At 28.0% G+C, this 22,165-nt stretch overlaps 1 protein-coding gene across 1 annotated transcript in view; it reads right to left on the bottom strand.

The window, feature by feature from the left end:
- Positions 1 to 6,446: 6,446 nt before the first annotated feature.
- LOC142332323 (lysosomal alpha-mannosidase-like) overlaps positions 6,447 to 22,165 on the bottom strand; it is an 89,575-nt gene continuing 73,856 nt past the window's right edge. Inside the window, exons 15-19 of the mRNA XM_075378696.1 lie at positions 21,478 to 21,700; positions 18,709 to 18,975; positions 15,455 to 15,607; positions 13,605 to 13,792; positions 6,447 to 11,813 (exon numbers count right to left, since the gene is read on the bottom strand). Coding sequence (XP_075234811.1) covers positions 11,699 to 11,813; positions 13,605 to 13,792; positions 15,455 to 15,607; positions 18,709 to 18,975; positions 21,478 to 21,700 — 946 coding nt within the window. The 3' untranslated portion in view covers positions 6,447 to 11,698. The remainder of the gene's footprint in view (positions 11,814 to 13,604; positions 13,793 to 15,454; positions 15,608 to 18,708; positions 18,976 to 21,477; positions 21,701 to 22,165) is intronic.

Raw genomic sequence — 22,165 nt, 5'->3', positions numbered from 1 at the left:
TCTACCTTAATGATTTGATCAAATCTCAGTTTTTATCATCTCCCTGCGACATATATATATATATATAAACTTTGAGCTGACGGTGGTTTTGGGGTCTGGGGGATGTGAAACGCGAAGATATGTCGAAATTTTCCGAAGTCGAATCATGGTACTGATTACAATAGGTAGCTTTCTTAGGAAACCCATCGGGTTGGTCTAGTGGTTAACGCGTCTTCCCAAATCAGCTGATTTGGAAAGTCGAGAGTTACAGTGTTCAAGTCCATGTAAAGCCAGTTATTTTTACACTTATTTGAATACTAGATCGTGGATACCGGTGTTCTTTGGTGTTTGGGTTTCAATTAACCACACATCTCAGGAATGGTCGAACTGAGAATATACAAGACTACACTTCATTTACACTCATACATATCATCCTCATTCATCCTCTGAAGTATTATCAGAAAGGTAATTACCGGAAGCTAAACAGGAAAAAAGAGAGCTTTCTTAGGAAATCTACCTAATAGGACTAATATGAGAGTTCCTGAAGATGGAATTTAATTCCGAAAGGGCTTGAACGCTTCGTATTCAATTGTGTTGGTAAGCGGTTTTTTAATATATTAAGTTTAATAATAAAGAAGATTTAGACCGGGTTTTGCTATTTTTACGAAGTGTTAATATTTTACACAAAATTTTAAATTATGTTATATTTATTTTGTTGTAGTGTTGAAGAATTTTTTTTAATATTATTTATATTTTTTTAGAATTTTTTATTTATATTGTTTTTATTCTGTATCCGAGAAGGAATCTATTACACCCCTCTCGGACTTCGTTAAATTTATTTTTTCTTAAGTTTTAAATTTTATTTTATTAAGTTTTCCACTGTGATATTAGTTATACATTTTTTAATGATATTAGTTTTAAGCTTTTAGTGACATTTTATCTGTGTTATTAGTTGTAAATTTTAGTTTTTTTTTTTTTTTTTAATTTAATTTTTAACCTAGTTATAGTTTTTATCTTTTTTTTTTAGTCTTTTGCTATCCTAGAAGGAGCCCTTTACACCCCTCTTGGACTATTAATTTATATTTATTTTATTTTTACGCTTATTTTTAATTACAAACTTTAGTTTTAAATATGTTTTAAGTAAAATTTTAGCTCTGATATTGTAAGTTTTCTTTAATTTTTTAGTTTATAACCTAGTTCTATTTTTTATTCTATAAAATTGTATTCCGGGCGATAATAACGCGAAAGCGTTTTTCGGTGAAAAAAAAAGCATTACCAGCTATTTTGCAATGAATAAAAAATGTGATTTATTTGAAATTGATATTTTTATTCGAAAGCCGCCGTTTTATTTCTATAAATTCTAGAAATTTTCATTCAACATTTTTAGAACCTTCAGTAAAAGGTATGTAAAGTTTCAATAGAATCGGCCGGGGAATGGGCGAGTGATACTAAATCATAAATAAATAATAAATCATTTACCTTTTCATGGGACACACCGGTATATATATGTATAATATTCATCCAATTTTAATTAAAAAATGCTCTGCCTTTTTCGTACCGTTTTTACCTGGGCTGTTTAATCGTTCTTTACATACTGGTTTTTTCCTAATGTTTGGAAATTTGCTTCATAAGCCCCATTATGTAAAATTGATGATACTTCAAATATCAATAATTATCGCCCAATCAGCAAATTTAATGCCTGCCAAACTCTTAGATAAGTTAATTTGTATGAAAATTACACATTACATAAAAAAACCACACTTCCTGAATAACATGGTTTTATTTGGAAGGCAAATCTACACAAACGAATTTGTGTGTGTGTATGAGACGTGTTATTGTTGTGTTAAATAGTGGTTATTATCTTGTTGTAATTTATACTGATTTTCATTGTGCGTGTGATGTGTTTAATATCAAATTACTTATTAGAAAACTTGCTGGGCGTGGATTTAGTGGCAAGTTGTTGTCTTATTTACATTCTTTCTTATAAACAGAATTCAGTATGTTAAAAATTGATAATTTTATTTATAAGCTATTTATGTTACATTGGAGTAGAACAAGGCACACATTTGGGTCCCCTAGTTTTTTTTTAGTGTTTATAAATAAATGACATCGATTTAATTATATGCTATTCACCGTTTTTATTGTTTGGGAATGATATGAAATCGGTTAAGAAGTCTATTACAAATCTGGTTGATATTCAAATTGACTTGAACTCGATACAAAAATTGTGCGACTTAAATGTTGTAACTTAAAAGAAAATCTCATGTGGGCACCACATCACTTCCTTGTACGACTTAGGGAGAGTATTATCCGACATTATCAGAGTAGTAATGAACTAAAAGACAATAATTTTTTGCAATTTATTAAAGATCTGGCATGTATGCCTCAGTGTATATGTTGTACTTGTGAGGGTCTATTTTTCAGTCACGCTGTTAATTAATTTTAATGTAGATAAAATTAAATAGAAATTCCAAAATAATTAAATAAAATTAAACACAAAAAAAAACTAGAGAATCCAAAAATAATACGATTCTAAATTATAATATAAATATTACATAATCATTTCTTTCACCAACTGTATTACATATACACATACGTAATAATGTATATTAAATTACATATACACATTTTAAAAGTACATAAAATTTTATTTCTCTAATAACTTCTGATTTTTTCATATTTTTTTTTTATTTTTATTGTTATTATTGAATAACTATTTATTGTAAATCTGTTTTTACAATCTCGGGTTAATAATTATTAATAAATCAATAAATTTAATTTAAAAAAAGAATGTTAAAAAAAATTAATTAAAAAAAAGTTAAAAGAATAAAAAAGGAGATGAAGTCTGATTCGAAGCGATGTGCCCTTCTCTTAAAGATCCAACTATTTCATTAATTAAAATTTCATGTGGCTACAACTCTGGAACCAATGAAGTACCACTTATGATATATCGTTGAAAAACTCTCATTGAGGGTTATTGATTTTAAGGGTGCAGATTTTAGATCCAAGAGGACGTGCACAACTAGATGTTACAACAGTCCTAAATCCAAAATTTCAACAGCTAATCGTTTTTGAGTTATGCAAGATACATACGTACGTACAGATGTCTCGTCGAAACTAGTCAAAAATGAATATTTCCGTTGAAATTTGACAACCGGAATTTTTCGCGATCATAATACTTCCTTTACTTCGTACAAGGAAGTAAAAAAATGTTTTTATATTTAGTTTGTAAGGTTTGCAAATGTTCATTATAATTATTTACTGAATGATACTGCTGTACAAAAAGTATTTTGTAATTAAAGACTTAAATCTATATTTTGATAGTAATTCAGTCAACGCATTGGTATTACTGCATAAGACACTGAATATCCTAATTTACTGCAACTGTTTGACTTTCATCTACCAATTAGATTGCTTAGGCATAATTTTCAATATTTTTATGTGTCAGTCGATTCTAATAGGAAAGCACCTATTTCTTGGCTAAAACATTCAAGCTGGCGAAACATTTATGATACTTGATTAAGTACTAATAATACATTTTTTTTTGAGTAACCTCCGGGATCACTGTTAGATATTGCTTCAAAGAATGAGATGAATGATTTGTGAAAATGGCATGCCTGACCGGGATTCGAACCCGGGACCTCTGGATGAAAGGCCGAGACAATACCACTCGCGCCACGGATCCCGGCAACTATAATAACTTATCAAGAGCTATTTTAACTTACGAATGTTAGTTTTGTTATTTACTTATATTATGTTTTTTATATGATTTTGTATTCACGGGTTTCATAGCTGTTTATTTGAATTAAATAAATATATTATTTTGTGAAACTTTTTAATGTTTATCTGTAATTTTTTTAATCTATTTCTACTTGTATGACAACCATTTAATAATTAAGAGACAAATAATTGTAGAAAAATTATTGGATACTAAATGAAAATGAAATTAACGGTACTTTTCAACTTAATCTCCTGCTACATATTTAGGCAATTATCCCGTCTTTCTGTAAGCTTTCATATTCCAGCGGTTAAAAATGATTCATCTTCGAATCCGAGCAGTTCTTATACTGCACTCTTAATCAGCTCATTGTTGTCGAACTGTGTGCCAAATAAAAACACAGAGAGGACCGAACAATAAAAAAACTGATGGTGTAAGATCGGGACTGTAAGATGTAAGTGGCAACACTTCCAGATTCGACTTTTGAACAGCTTTCCATGTGTCTTTTGAGCGGTATGGGGAAAGAACAGTATCGTGCAGAAGTATTACTCGTTTTGAGAGAGAACCGGTACGTTTCCTACTTATTGCGATTTCACTTTATTTTCTTGCATTCCACAATAGTACTCGCTGTTGATTGTACATTGTTCTCTCAAATAATCGCATTAAACAGGGCCTTTATACACCATTAGTACCACTTTACGGGATGATGCGTAGATTTTGAATTCAGGTACGAATACTAGGTGTTCTAACAAATGTAGTAATGTACTTGTTTTAAATAAAATTCTAATTTTCTTTTTAATTTTTCTTTGTTTTATTCAACAATCATTTTGTTCAGAATTAAACCATTTTGTTCAGAATTAAATTCTCTACAAGTTTATGTGTTTATTACCCATTTAATAAAGTTATTGTACGTCAAACATAAAAAAATGAGCTTTTTACCCCAATTTACTGGTTTTCACCTCAGATTTCTCAAAAACTACTGCAGATACAGTTCTGGGTCTTATTTTATTTGATTTTCAAGTCAAAAGATATAAGACATCACAAACTCTGCTCCTTAATTAACGTCCCAAAACTCTCAGTATGACCTCATTTCACCAGGGGAACTGAATTCTGGGTGAAATCTTTCGCTAGAAGTAATTCGCTAACGAAGGTTTACAGACCTATGTATGTTAATGTGAACCTTTTTCATTATTTTCATGAGAGGAATGTACCTGTGAAGTATGCCGGTTTACTTTTGGGATTCCTGTATGTATGTATGTGTATATATATATATATATATATATATATATATATATATATAAAATGTCTGTAAATAAAGTAATGAGACGAGTTTTTTTTGCAGCCAAAGTGGCAACACTGTAAAGTTACTAGTAAATATATGGTTATATGAACAGCTGATTTATATTTAGTATTAATATTTTTAGTCTCTTGTTGCCATGTGAGACATGAACAAACTTTTCGTGAAACGAGTTTTTGTTGTGTGTTACAAGAATGAGTGGTACTAATTATGAGCAACGTTGTGCAATAAAGTTTTGTGTTAAACTCTGTGAGAATGCTTCTGAAACTTTTTCAAAATTGAAAAGGCCATATGGAGATGGTGGCGCTCTCTCACAACCCCAAGATTTTAGGTGGTTTAATGCATTTTCAGATGGCCGGAAATCAGTTGCGGACAATCCACACTCTGGAAGACTGTTAACGTCAAAAAGTGACGATAGTGTTGAGCGAATCAGCATCTTGATACGATATGGCTGTCAGAATGATTGCAGAACAATTGAATTTGAACCATACCACAGTCCATCAAATTTTGACAAACGAATTGGACATGAAAAAAGCTTTTGCAAAATTTGTCCTAAAAAACCTCACTGTTGAACAGAAAAACAACAAGCTGGAAGCACGATCTTCTAGGGTGAATTGAAACTGATACTGATTTACTTAAAAATGTTATTACTGGTGAGAATCTTGGATATTTTAGTTTGACCCAGAAACAAAACACCAGAGCAAGCAGTGGCACATTTCAAACTCACCACTTTCCAAAAAAGCAAAAATGAGCAAATCAAAACCATGCAATTTGTTTCTTCAGTAGTAATAGCATTGTCCAAAAGGAGTTTTTGCCTTCAGAACAGACTGTAAATCAATATGTTTACCAAGAAATTCTTAAAAGACTGTGGAAAAGAATTACCCACATGAGATCAGCCATCAAAGACAACTGGATGCTGCATCATGACAATGCACCTTGTCACACTGCACTTTCAATTAATGAGTTTTTGGCAAAGAAAAACATTCCTGTAATTCCTCAACCATCTTATTCACCTGACATAGTCCCTTTGGCTTTTTCCTGTTCCCGACTTTAAAAATACACCTTAAAGGACACCGTTTTGGAACATTAAAAAACATTTTAAAAAATGTAACCAACCATCTGAAAGATATTCCGATTTCTGAGTTCCAATACTGCTATGAAGAGTAGGAAAATTGTTTGAAGCATTGCATGGCTTCCCAAGAGAACTATTTCGAAGGTGATAGAGTCCGTATACAATTGGATTGTAAATAAAAGGTTCTTCTGAACCAGTGTCATTTACAGACCTCATGTATGTGTATATATATATATATATATATATATATATATTTATATATCGCAAAGAAGTGAAAAGAATATCAAAATATGGTTTGTAAGTGAAAATAAAGGACTAAAGATCATATGAACATGAGTGCGGAAATGTTTCATTTTCAAATGATAGGTTGCAAAAAAAACTTCTGTAAACAATATTTTAATAATATAAACAATTTCTAAAAATAATTTCTAAATTACAGAATAAGTTTTTCAATTAATCTTTTCAATATTAATTCTAAATACAGAATTTTCATCTCTTAATATTTTTAATATAACACATTAAATTTAAATAGTTATATTAAAGTATTGATAATGTTTGAAGAAACGGAAAGAATTTTTGTAAATGTTCTGCAACTGAAAATAAAGACAAAAATTTGTGTTTATATGGGTTCAGTAACGTTTTATTTTTGAGTACACTATGGTTGTACCCTCATTGGTGTTGCAAAACACCTCTTTTTTTTCTTTATTTTTAGTTGTACAACTAAGTTAAATTGCCAGTAAATAAATACAATTTTTAAAGAATCAAATTCTGAGAAAATTTTACATTAACATCAGTTATACAAGAATAATAGTTTAGGAAGTTTGATTTGTTTATTAAAATGAAGCATAACAACATGTGGCAGAAAAATACTGTTATAATTTTAAACTAAAATGAAAATCATCTTAATTATTTTTTTCTAACAGAGTGGAGTTTAAATAATGCTATTAAAATATTGTCCTGTTTATTTTTTTAATAATTGATTTTGGTTATACATATTTTCCATTACTGAAATGATTCTTGGTTCAGTATAAAATTGTAATACAGTACTTTTCTGCCATGTTTCGATCTTTTTTGTATGTAATAAAAATCAAATTTCATTAGTTCTTTTTCATATTTATTTCATAGTTACTTGTATTAATTTTTTCAGGTTTAAATTCCTCATGTTTCCTCACAAATAAATTTTTTATGTATTTGTATCACTCTTATAAAATCTTGTTGCCTTTTTAATATCTAGATTTCACTTTATTTTTAAGTTTATAGTTACAGTCGTTCAAAAATCATTAAATACCCAAAATATTTTATCTTAATAAATCTAGAATTTTTCACATTATGTCTGGCAAAAAAGGAAAAAGTGATGGTACCTTTTTGAAAGGGAACTAAAAGTTATCGTTCACAAAATTATAAAGATTTATTGTGTTACAGAATTAACTTTAAAACTTCTTCTTAACAACTATTTGGATTAAATTTGACTAGGATTCTTGCAATTATATTTACAAATATAATTTTTGAAATGTACTTATAAATAATCTGTTGATGTTTCAATTAATAAAAGCATACTTGTTAACAAAAAAGATTTACTTCTGATTGTTATATATATATGTATATCAAAGACAAAAGATAAAAACAATTTACCACCAAGATTACAGAATTTAATAATGTTTCTTAGCGTTTTCAAAGGTTTCCCTCATCATCAATTAATAAAACTTTTTGTTTTTAAAAATCACACATTTAACCTAAAACATTAAAATTGTAAACATATAAAAATATGTAATCATAAAAATTAAACTTTTATCCTCTAAAGATCTATTATAAAAGAACAATAAGCATAAAGTAAGAAGCATTATTGAATTCTGTACTCTTGGCGGTAAACTATTTTTGTACTTTTGTCTTTGACATAATTAGTACATAGGGGAGTATGGACAAATACAATAACAAAAGAATTGATTTTGCTAAGTTAATATACATATACAAATGTTATTTTGAATAATCCAAATTAATTAAGAATTGACTAAAATCTAATTTATATTTGAAAAAACTAGAACTCTAAAATAAAAGTAGTAGTTTGCAACAAAAAGGAAGATAACAGTATCTGAAGTATTTATAATTAAAGGGATCATACCAATGATTGTAATTTTAATATTTTTTTCTGATAAAACAAAAGGTTATTATTAAATTGAATACAGAAGATAAATTTAGCAAATTATATTAAAAATTAAATTATAAATTCATCTTCTTATTAAATAGCACATATATCTTAGTAAAATATGCCTTGGTAAGAAAAAATAAATATTAATTGTATTTGATGTTTTATTATTCGGAGAGTATTGTGTCTTAACTACTGGAACAGAAATATGTCTGCTCTTTCCAATTACCTGAATTTTTATGAGAGCAAAGTAATTTCCAAGAAATTAAAAACAATAGGTAATAAAATTCATAGGTTGGGATCTTAACAATGCTAGAAAATTGTGTATAACAAAGTTCATGCATTCGTTAATAATGAAAAATAATATTTATTATTACCATAAGGAATTATGGGAAGTAATGAGGGAATAGGAGTTAAACTTCCTAATTAAAAATGTTAAAAAGTATATATCATAAAACAAAAATTAATAAAGGTGTTAACAGAAATATGGTAATGAATATAGATGATGAACTCTATTCCATTTTTATTAATATTTAGATTAATCACAGTGGAAAAGAGGTATTTGGCAATGGAGAAAAATTATTAGCACAGATTAAACTAGTTTATAGTACAAACAAGAAATAATATCAGTTCTGTTTTGAAAAGATAATTTTTCAAAGGTGATCAAATTATCAAACAGATCTCAGAAATTGTAATTTAAATGTCACTTAATGAATTTGATAACTTGTCCAAAGAATGTAATTTAAAATAAAAATTTATAAAATTAACGTTTTGGGGTCAAAATCTGATAAAAAATAATTTAACAAATAAGTTAGTCAAACAGGTACTGCATTTTTAAATAAATACTTGTAATGTAATACTTTCTTTGAGTTAGGTACTGATGCAGAAAATAATATTAAAGGTTTTTAAGAGAGATTTTACTGAATAATCAGAAGTTGTTCTAAAATTAAATGAGAACAATAGAGAAACAATTTTGAACAGTACCAATTTATAATATTGGAGCTAATTATAATAGTAAATGTTTAATTAATGTTGTTCAGAGAGTTGCTGATCACCTTGGAAAGGTAGTTTCTTTTCTAAATTTTATCTGGAAGATCGTTGAAAAAGTAAGGCCTGACTTTTTCACACGCTACAAAATAAATTTCTAAAAATAGATAATGGGAAGGTAAACCCATAATTGGATATCACTTTGTAGTTATTAGAGTGAACAAATGAGCAGAGTTATCGGTCTATAGAGTAAAAATAAGATTGAAAACATAAACACCATTGAGACGATTCTTTAGAACTGTTAGTGGCTGTATCAGTCGTGGAATAATTTGACAAATACTGTTAAAAGAGAAATGAAAATTTTCCTCAAGTGACAAAATAAGATTAATAAGAAAACTAATTAACTATATGCTTGAAGAAAACATAAAATTTCTTAGTTTTCAAAATTATTGAAAACTTCTTTCAATATTAATAATACTGGAAAATATTTGAAGGTGTATAAAACTGTTGTGAGATTGGTACAGATCTGATTCCTATTTATGATTATTAGAAGCAAAAGAAAAAATAAGAATGTAGTTGAAAGTGTAAAATGTTATATGCTTGTTATGTCAAGAATCAAGTATCATTTATCAGGAAAGTAAAAATTTAAGCGAGTTCCTTACTTTATTGAGTCAAATATACCGGTGTTTTTAAGTATTACTAGCCCACTAAAATGCACTGTTATTTAGGAAACAATTTCAACCATTCATTCACCAAAACTGACTGATAAAAAGCATTACTTTCAAAAAGAGCAATTCTGATTTACCATCTCAGATACTTTAAATACATCACAGCTATCAGAAAAATTAAGAATTATAATGAAAAGCAAGAAATTTTTATTTTCTATTCTTAATGTGTACGTTGCAATCTGTTGTGAACAATAAGCAACACCATGGTTCAATGAAATGAAGATGAGATGTAGCTTGTACAGAATCAGGCCGACAATTTCTGAGATATGTGATTAATTGAGCCCTAACCACCAAATTACACTAGTATCATCTAGTATTCAAATCCATATAAAAGTAACTTACCTTTACTAAAATTTTAATCTCAGAACCTTCAACTTCGAAAGTCAGCTGTAAACAGCTGGTTAAGCAAGAAATTATCTTTTGCATCAATTGTGTCATGAAGTAAAGAACTTCTACATAGGAAAAAATGTTTTTTGTTAGGAGAAAAAAAGGAAAATTTGTACATATTGCAATTTTAACTTGTGTTTTTTTTTCAGCTGTTATAAAATAATGGGGACTCTTTTAACCTTCATCTTTGTGATCTTCCTTTTTAACTTACTATATTATACATATATATACAATCACACACACACACACACATAAATATGTTATAATAAATTATTACCGTAGAACTTGATTTTCTGAAGGCTAGATCATACAAATTGCCTTTAACAATTCATTTTTTAAAGACAATGTTTTAATTTTTTTTTAAGAACTATTTTTTATCTAACAGGTGTACATACATTTCCAATTATGTTTTTCTGTAGTAAAATATTTTCAACCTTAAAGATCTCATTTATAATCCATTCTCTTATGAAAGGTTATCTTGAGTCGTTTTGTCATTTGAGTTTAGGATAATGGATTCTGGATTAAGTAAAATAAAAGTCTTTATTCATTTAAAAAAATTTTTTTTATAGTTTTTACAGATCTTTGAGATCTGCGATATTTTCAGTTGAAACATTTTTTTTCAGCTCTTTGCTCTTAGTAAATTCTTATAGCTTCATTGTTTTATTTTCACAAATTAATATAAAATTCAAAATTATTTAAGCAGTTTTCACATCAATTCAATTGATTATTTGAATTTTATATTCCAATTCGCTCATATTGTTACTGATAATAGAATGAAGTAACTTAATGTTTCTATAGCACCATTTCTTGTCAGTATTAGGATATATTAGCTTTTATCATGAAGCTCCATCTTTGTTTATTAAGGTCTATTTGAAGAGTTAATTCTCCAGAGTTCTTGGAAAAAGATATTTGTTGGAACTTTCTTTATGGGTACATTTCTACGGACTGCAGATAATTTCAGTTTAATGCATAGTATATTTTTTTTAAATTAAAGTTTTAATTTTTATTGAGAAAGAAAATATAATAAAATTGATTGTATAAACATCACATAATATACCTAAAGAATTAATTTACACTAAACTGTTATTGGAATAGTATTTAAAAAGAGAATTTATTTACTAAAACTAGTTCTTGTTTGATATTTATTACATATTTTGTAAGTGGTTTTTTGTCATCTCCTCTATAAGATATTGTATAATAAATGCTTAAAATTCATAGTTTTTCTGATTAATCCAATTCAAAAAAATTCATTGTTATTAAATCAGATAATCTAAGTTCTACGGAAAGTGCATTAAGTTGTAACAGAAACAATAACTTAAATAAGTAATACTTCATAAATTAAGTAAATTATTATTTTTTTAAATTATTTTTTAAAGTTAATTTATGATCACCACCCAAACATTAAAATAAGGACGTTAATTACAACTAATAAGTATAAAATTAATGTACTGAAGGATAATCTATGACTGCCACTTCTTGATTGTGAAGATTTGAATAATTTTCTGTAAAAACAAAAAAAAATTAGTCATTATTTGGTAATGAAAATTAATGTAAATAAAATCTAGTCAACATTTTATGAACTATTCGTATTCCTTGAGCGTAGAGTTGTGTCAAAATTAAAATAATACTTGGCAATTTTGTAGAACACATAACTATTAGATTTAATTTACTAATCATTTGGCACCGTTGGAATTAAGTTACCACTCACCAACAATTTAAAAAGTGTAAATCGTAGTACTTTCGGAGCTGTTACTCCATCTTCAGGGATTTTCTAAAAGATGTTAATTTAAATTCAAATCAATAATCGTTTTTAATTTAAACTTTTATGTTCGTATAATAGATAATAGAGACATATAACAGATAATAGTCGCAAACATCTGATAGACATGACATTACTGTCTTATTGCCATACAAAATAAATTTTATTCTTGACGACTGACTATTATGCACATAACAGTTTAATTTAAAAATGATTATTGATTTAAATTAACTTTCTTTAGAAAATCCCTGAAGATGGCATAACAGCTTTGAAAATACTAGGATTTACACTTTTTAAATTGTTGGTGGAAACTTAATTTATACAACATAACTATTAACATTAAGAATGTACAAATTTCAAATAATTATTACAGTAGTGAAGTACAATATTTGGACTTATAGTTCAAATAAATAATTTGTATCTTTGATATAACTCTAACAAACTCTACACTAATATACCTAAACTTAATTTATACAACATAATTATTAACGTTAAGAATGTAAAAGTTTCAAATAATTATTATTTGAACTATAATAGTGTAATAATATTATATAGTAGTGAAGTACAGTATCTGAACTAATAGTTCAAATAAATAATCTGTATTCTTTGATATAACAAACTCTACACTAATAAACCTTATTTTTTTTTCATAATCATTCTTAAACACCCCCAAGGCAACTGGTTCTCACAGTTACGCAAAACTCAGTCACTTTGGAGTGTCATGGTAGCAATCTCTGCCCTCCCTGTCTGGCCCTTTAAAGGAACTTACCCATCGGGCTCTCCCCAGTTTCATTGAGACATGCCAACCTCCCTTCTGGACAGCTGAAATCCCTCTCTGCTGTGGAGCTGCCCTTCCCTTCCCTATCCTACTAGCTCTTAGTCCATATTTCACATACCAGGAGCTCCCACACGACCCTCTCATACCTTGAGGGTCCACCATACCATCAGGGAGTTCCGACCCACACACTCTTGTGTGTATGTAGACCAGTACATCCTAGGCATGGAGGCTATCTCCCTTGCCCTAATCGTCACCACGATTCTATCACACTTACACACTGTCTCTGTCCAACATTTTGTAACCATTCTTTCCATTTTTACTTACGTTTTCACAAGTGTACGTTAGTAGCACCACTGCTGTTCTTTGTTGTATGCTTAACCAGTATCCATACGTTATGCAACATAAGTACACATAGTTTCATATATACATACATTAAATTTAACAGGAAAATGTTATGGATTACATTTAAATTACATTTCATAAGTTCAGTTACAATGATTATGTAAATAAGTAGAATAAGGTATAAGTTACATATCTGTTTAACATTATATGAGCCTGTCTATGGAGCCATTAATTTTGTTATCAGGGTGCTTTGTTTGTTAACATATATATCCATTTATATGTGAGCAATTCTTATTAGTTTTTATCATGTCCATTTAACTTATTTTTTTAACCACTTTTTTTGCATCTACTTAATTTTAAGTAGATGCAAAAAAATGCTTTTTAGTAGATGCTTAGTTTGAAATGTATACTTACATTTCAAACGTTCTTATTTGCATCGGTTGTAGAGTAACCTCTAGCGAAGCCGGTAATGGTTCTACCTTTACTTCATCTTGTAATTGGTCTTCTCGTTTCCATCTTAAACGTTTAATTTTTGTTTTTTCTATTGTTGCTGATAATGAAAGTTCTACAGCACTAGTTACTTCATAATTTGAGAAAAGTTCCTGTAAATAATTATATAAAAGTAATTTTTTTTCTTTGGTAGTAATACTATTATTAAAAAATTCTATTGAGATGTGCAATAAAGCAAAAACAGTTTACCTTGCAAGTTCAGTTATTACGTATTTTAGAACCTTGTTTATTTAAATTTCAAAATGTGATAAACAATTGCCATAATCTATTAATGTATTATCATTTAATTTTAATCTTAAATATTATATTTAATAATAAATTTTATTAGAAATAATTTTTTTATTTCTGATAATAAATATTTAAAAAAATGAATTTTATATGATTTATAACTAAATCATATAAAATATTAGTATATTCTTCAGGTCTTGCTGAAAAAATAATACAAAACAAAAATCTACAAGATTATTATGTAGGTTATTATATCTGTCGTAAGAAAGCCTTTATTTTAAAATTCTTGAAACAACTTATTGGCAAACATTCAACACAATTTTAGGAAAGTTTTTTCTAGTAATGCAGCTATTTCCAAGTTTTTTGTTTTTAGAAAATAATTCTTTCATAATTGCACAGATAACAAAAAATCAAATTGTTTTTGTTCTTAATCAAGTATTCTGTGTAGTTCTCTTCACTTTTTCTTAATGAAAAAAGTTTGTTATTACATTTTAAGAGGAATTGCTTATTTTTGTTTAAGCTTTACCTTATTGTTTGTAAGCATACTTCAAATTTCATTTTTAATTAAGAATATTCAGTTAAAGTCCTCACACTAAGATGTAGAATGAGAGATACTATAGAAAATTCTCTTTTTCTTATATGGTAATTGCCTTCATAAAAATTTTCAATTCATTTATTACTACCATGTTCTTAGATGTTATTACTGTATCTTGTCGGAAGATATACACACTTGTGGTTAGTAATCAAAATGACTAACATCACACAACAGTGCATTGGCACCCAGATAGGCATATTAAAAGAACAAGTGGAACGTATTATTACACAACTGAGCTGTAGTAAAATCTGTTTGTGATGGCTGCTTTGCAAACTCATAGAAAAGAACAAAAAACATTGAAAGAAATGTTGTGAACAACTTGTGAAATATTATCATGATGAGGAAAATTACTTCCTTTTTTTATATTGTGGCAAGAGATGAAACCCGGTTGAATTATTATGAAGCAGAAGAAAAACAGCAGAGCTGTTCTGAAGGAAAAGGAATTCTTTCTTCTGTTGAGTACTTTTTGCCAGAGATCTATTTTTTCAGAATGAACTTTTTCTTAATTATAATAAATGAATTAAAAAGATTCTCATTCATTGAGATAAAATTGGTTGACATTGATTACACCCAAGTGACCAAGGTAGTAGTAAACAATTTACATATCTTATTATGTTTTTAATTAATTTAATATAATAAAAAAAATTTTTGTTCTGAAGGAGCTGATATTTTTGCAAAATTAATTAGTAGAAACAGATAAAAAACACATTAAGTTTTAAGAACTTTGTGCAATAAAAATTTATTTAGCTTGTTATTTAAAAAATATTTGAGTATTATTTTTTATCTTTTAATTGTCAAAAAAGAAAAAAAACAAATTTTGTTATCAATTTTTTTTGTTGAAAACTATTTATAATAAAATTAATTGATTTAGTAACTGCTTAAGGAATTAAATTTAAATTACGTAAAAATGAAATTATTTATTAATAATTACCTTTAAATTTATTGTTACAGGTTGTGATAATACTGGTTCCTCACCAGTTTCAAAAATGTGTTCCAAACGTACTAAAGCTGTACTATTACTCCATTGTTCAAATGTTAATAAATGAATATTCTGTGGTAGCGGTTTTTGTATCAATCCAGCATTCTGTAAAGTGAGGTAAATTAGTTTTGAGAGTATTTATATATGTATTATTTTATTGAAATTAATATTTTTAAGATTCATTTAATATATTTAAATTTAACATGTTTTTTTTAATAGAATTTAAATATGTTATTATGAATATAATTAAGTATATAAAAAGATTACTGATTTTAAATCTAACTGGAATTTTGTAATGTTACTCTTTAAAAAAAAACATAACTTTTCCTATATTTTATCCACACTACATAATCTATATGTTGAAAAAGTTGCAAGTTAACAGGGTTGTACAGAAAGTTCTCGGCCTGACAACGATTAGACTGAACACTTTTCAAGAAAGTTTAGATTTATTTAAACACAGTTCCACTGAGTTTTTCATCATTTTATAGCAGTAGATGCAACATGGATTCACTATTACATGCCACAGATGAAAGAGTGCATGTGAGAGTCGAAAGTGCACCAAAGATAGTGAAAAAGGTTCATCTGCAACAAAAGTCATGGCTATGATTTTTTTGGAATTCTCTTAATATCGAGCAGATATCAACCATTGACAACAGTTTATTGAAAAACGTGATTGATAATTTTGGTAAAAGATTGCGAGCCTGCCGAGCCAGTAGCGGGAGGGGGGGGGTCACTTGACCGACATAATTTTTCATTTTTTTGTCCTTTTTTTTTTTAACAATATTCAAAATATTTATTAAGAAAATGATAAATTTCAACACAATGTTTAAATACCAATAAACTTTAACATATAATGTTTAAATATCACATTACTTACAAGCATTACAAAAAAGTAAAAACAGTGCTCATAGACAAAAAATTATAAAATAAAATTACTTATTAAAAATCTATTTAATAAAATATATTTTTTTAATAAAAATAATCAGAATAATTTCTGGAAAATCTTGTTTTCCTTGTCAGGCTGAGAACTTTCTGAACAACTCCTTTGTCATCTTGATATATATAAGTCATTTTGACAAAAAATAGACTGAAAGTCAGTTTCTTCAATTATTAATAAGAAAATATTGTAGAAGAATTTAAAAAGAAAATGGGTTTTATTATTACATTTTTAATCTACATTGGAGAAAATGTTCAAATTATTGTTCTGCGTTTATGCATTTTTGATGTTGTTTCTTCTAATAAATTTTTGTCTTGATTTGCAAAATCAATTAAGTTTTCAATTGAGTTTTCAATTTTCAGTAAAATTGCAAGGTTGTAATTTTCATGAGTGGTGTGGTGCCAATTCAATTGTTTCTTTGCATTCTACCCATTTCATTGCCTCCTGCAATGGACTCATTATTTGAGATTAAGTTTATATCTAGATATTGAAGTGCTAAAAATGTTAAGATTCCATCACATATAATTTTCTCATAAATACTTTTTTTTTATCTTGGTAGTTAGAATTATAGTAATAAGCAGAGTGGTTAATAAGTAGTTCTAAATATTATTCAGTTTTAGTTGCTATCTATCAACAGATGGCTTGGTATCTCTTTCTCATGGTTTAATAAAAAGAAAAGATTTTATCTCGCATTCTATATTGATGCAACTTATTGTAGAAATATCTATAGACTAATTAAAATATTTGTCAGCATCTGAGTCATGGGAACCTTTTCATTGGCTCATTAAAATAGTCTTAAAACAACGCTGCTCACTGTTTTAATAAATGTACTGTAATACCATTGGGGTATTTTGTGCATAGCAAAGAATGCTATAAGAATACAGTTTTAATTTTGATTAACATGTTAACTGTAATATTTTTTCTAATGCATGTAATTTTCATGAGTTACACAAGTCCCCATTATCCAGTATTCACATTTCCACTGATAGATTATAGAATACCCTTATTTTGTAAGCTTTTGCTTCTATCATTAATCTGTCAAGTCATTAATAGAACTGTTTGTGAGTTTTATATTCAAATGATAAGGTACTAGTTACCCAAGTCCAGAAAGAATGTAGTTCTTCAATATTAGAATCTAATCTTTAGGATTACTCAGTATGGCATAAAAAATAAACAAGGAGAGACAAAAAAACACCTGGTTCACTGAAGAGAAATCTAGGGAAGAATAAGTGCTACTGAAAACTTGCTAAAATGAATGACAAAGATTATGTTTAGGTGATACAATTAGTTAAAAGTACTTTTGGCTACTTGGGCATCAAGAAGGATTCACTAAGTATATCTTTACTACTTTTTGTGTGAATAAACTGGTTGGGGTAAGAACCAACACTACATCAAAGAGAACTGGTCATATAGAGTAAAATAAGAACCTGGAAGTAAAAAAGTAAAATGTAATATTCATTAGATCAAAAGATTTCCTTACCTCTGCTTTATATTAAGCTTGGGTTGGTGAAAGAAAATTCTAAAGATTTATCAAAAGAAGGAGAATATTTAAAAAATCTGTGGAACAACTTTCCTCAACTGCCACAAGGTAGATTAAAAGAAGATATCTTTATCAATCCAAAAGGTCAAACTTTTGAAAAAATAGAAGTGGAAAAAATGTGTACAAGGTTTTCAAAGAATGTATTGTAATCTCTTAGTAACTATAAGGACCCTGGATTTTAAGGAAACAAAATTCCCTTAAGGGAACAAAATTCAAAAACTTGTGGTGATTAATAAGCTTAAAGGTGCATTTCCTAAATTCTCATTTAGGCTGTAAAAATATTGGTGATGTAAGTGAAGAGCAGAAGGTTATGATTTTATAAAGATTTTAAGAAAATGGAATGTAGAATCCTGGTAAGATGTGATGTCAGTTTGATTGAAGACTATTGTTGATACTATTCACACAGAGAAAGTTCAGATTGTCTTCACTTGAGAAAAAGCTTCAAAGAAGCTTTGAGAAGAAAAAGAAAAGAAGTATAAGAACTGTTAAATGTTAAAAATTGTTAATTATTTTTTAACAGTGACTTGTAAATAAAATATTCTTAACCTTGTATGTATTTTTAACTCAAATACATCTTATTTACTATTTTCCTGATATAGAAAAACAATGTTCGTATTTAAAATCAGCACATAAAATTACATAACATTACTGTCGTTGTTTTACAATAAATATATTTTGCATGTTTGTATTATTGTTACCATTAACTCTTTAACTCTTTTCTTCACTTACCTTTGAATAACGTACACGATCTTTAAAATTTACTGATGTTATATTTAATGCTGGAGAAAATGTAACTATTGGTGACATAGCTATATCTTGTGCTAGAATCCTATGTCGTTTGGCACCATCTGCAAATACTGGATTTTTAGTAGCTAATTCACTTGTGCTTAGTTGTACAATTAGATTTCCTCTCACCACCAGAGGTTCTCTAAATTCAGTTTCATTTAAAATTTCTTCAACTCCTTTGTCATCATCTCTATCAAGTTGACGATGTAACTAAAATGATAAAAAAAGAAAGTTAATCAATAATTGTTTTTCTAATATGTTTTTTTTTTTTATTAATAATAACATTAACAATATATCAGCAGTTTATTCATACAAAAGGTAATAAGAATACCATAAAAAAACAAAACTAGTTAGTTGTATATCAAAAGATTTTCTTTATATTTTTTTACATTATAATAGTTAAAAATTCACACAGACGAAAAACAGCCAAAAAATATTTTATATTTTATAATTATATCATTCATATATTTTATTACATTTACTTTCTAGCAACCATTTTTGATATAAAATCATTTTTACATATTAAAATATAAAACTGACAAAACTGTTACACAGAGTGAGCAACTTAAAATAGAATTACTACAGACTAGCACTGCAGCGACGTGTAATGTTTTATGAATGAAATTAAATTAAATCTTGTATTTACATTAGCAAAAGTTTGCATTATATTTAATATTTAATATTTACCATATTTTTACAAAAGATATTCTAAGTGTGCCCTACACAGCAATCTATTTTGTGCTTAACTGATCAAATTGAGAGTCACCTGACGCAGAACATTGTCAATACCATTGTACCATTGTTGATTTCTTGCAGAATAGTTGCCTTTAGTTCATCAATGATGTTGGGATTTAATTCATAAACTCTATTCTTCAAATAATCGTAAAGGAAAAAATCGCAATTACAAATCTGAGAAATTTGAAGGCCCCTGCCAACTTCTGAACAGTTCTTTCTTGTGCAAAAGGTTCAGGAATGTATGCTAATCAATTGTTTTATGTGTGACACATTGCTCCTTTTTGTTGAAAGAAGTTGTACTCTTTTTCATTATCTGTTAACTGAGTGTAGAATTCTTTGAAAATTATATGGTATACCATTGGGGTGGTATTGATTGATACTGGTCAAAAAATATTATTTCCCATTATATGATTACCAGAAACTGTGAACTGTATGCCGTCTTTTTTATTGTGAAGCGGATGCTCAAACATCCATTGAGGATTGTCAGTCATTCAATATCTGGTGTAGTGCAGTACATGTCCAGATAAATGAAACCATGACTCATTTAACATGAAATATAGCATCGGGTATATAGCAATATACAGTAATATAGCCTGTAACCTCTCCATCGACAGTGTTTTTGAGAAGCCAGTTGTAATAATTAGATAGATGTTTTGGTTTGTCTGTTCTCTTAAGTTGTTGTACAGTTATTACATGATTTGGTCATGTAATTGTAATCATGAAGGATCTTATGGCAAGTGTGTACTTACATAACTTTGTTGTGATACTTAAATATATATTCTTTTGACCAGTAGAAATTATTCTTTGAATATTGGCTATGACCACTGTAGTCCTAATGAAAGTTGCGTATTTCATTTTGTGTGTTAAACTGCTCCATTTTATATCATTTTTCAACCAAATTGTGTATGTTACTTACTCTTTGCTGGGATAGTGACATTTTGAAATTTTTCCACAAATGTTTGATGCTTTCTTGAAAGGATCCAGAATGCACATAAGATTCCACTGTAACAACTCTCTCTGTTCCGTTTTAAGTTGCTCATACAAACAATTAAATATAAAGTTAAATGTATCAAAAACAGATATGTAAACATTTATTTTTTACCTTTTTAGGTAGATTTCATAAGAAAGCTACCTATTGTTATCGGTACCATGATTCAACTTTAGGAAAATTTTGACATATCTTCACGTTTCACATTTTCCATATCCCAAAACCACCCACCGTCAGTTCAAAAGTTTATATATTTCACTTTCTTGTGAACACGATAACTGCTGTAATTTTGTGCCAATCACTTTCAAATTGATACATAAAATATAATGATCCAAAATCTCAGTCAGGTTCGTGATTGGGAAAAATCTGACCATGGGGATGGAAATGAGGGGGCTTTTTCGAAAACACAAAATATTGCTATAACTTTCTTATTAAGTAAAATATCGAATTTGTTTTAAGTTCCTACTATTCTTTGGATAAGAGCCTAAAACTTATCTCAGTAAAGTTTTTGATATTACAATCATTGACCCAGGGGGTGAAAAAATGGAGTTTCAAAGACAAAAAATCATACCTCCCTTAATAGGCACAGTATCAAATCAGTTTAAAGTGGTCTTTAATCCTCTAAACATTAAAAATTTTTTCTGAAACAATTTTTGATATGACCAACCCTTATGGCAAAGGATGACCAAAATGTTGCTGGAATTGTAAGAAGATGAGGCTTGTCATATGCTAAACATATGAAATTTTTTTTCACATGCAACCATTTTCATATTGAGTAAATTTGAAGTTTTTCTTAACTTTAAGGGGGAAATATTTTTATTCCCCACTTTAGCACCAGCATGATTGGTGCTCCGCCTTCCAGCATGCCGAAAGTGATTTTTTTTACTTTTTATTGTCTTTAAATAAGGGTACTTTTTAAATAAAGAATATTGAGAATAACCTTATTATTTTTGTAAAATATATAAAAAGATAATAAAGAAAGAACAAACCATAATTTCAATTTCTCCATCACGAATATTAGCTGCACCTTGTGGTCTGTCTGTTAGTATAGTCACTCTGTGAGTATTGTCTTGTAAAACTGCTGCAGATGTTATTGGATAATAACTTTTTTCAATTGAATCGTGTCTTTTTCTTTGTAATAATCGTCTTCCATTACTATCTGTATAAAATTTTCCCGATACTAATGCTGTACTAAATCTTGTTATCAGTTGCCTGGAAAAAAAATTATAAATAAAAAATTAATGAATATTTTAGTATTCTATGTAAAACAATAGGTGTGTGTGTGTGTGTGTGTGTGTGTGTGTGCTCTCGTATATTAATTTTTATTAAATACTTTGTCTAGTGTATTGTAATTTATAATTAACAAAAATTACATATAAAGGTCCAAATACCAGATTAAATTACATATAACAAGTTTAATATACCAGTTTATACGAAAGTCATTTAAATATTAAAGTTGCAAATTGTTCTAGAACTAAAGCAGAATATGTAATCCATATAATATTTTTTAATTTTTCAACATAATCTCCAGCAACATTAATACACTTGTGTCATCTCTGAATCAGCCTATTTATGCATGCTGCAAAGAAATCTTTGTTCTGATGTCGGAGCCAATTTGGCATGTTTTCTTTGATATTGTTATTGCCATTAAATTTCTTACCACAAAGCGCCTCCTTA

Source organism: Lycorma delicatula, chromosome 11 (genome assembly GCF_047948215.1).
Source record: "Lycorma delicatula isolate Av1 chromosome 11, ASM4794821v1, whole genome shotgun sequence".
Taxonomy (NCBI): domain Eukaryota; kingdom Metazoa; phylum Arthropoda; class Insecta; order Hemiptera; family Fulgoridae; genus Lycorma; species Lycorma delicatula.
The sequence above is the reverse complement of the archived record's forward strand: the minus strand, read 5'-3'. Positions and strand labels throughout refer to the sequence as shown.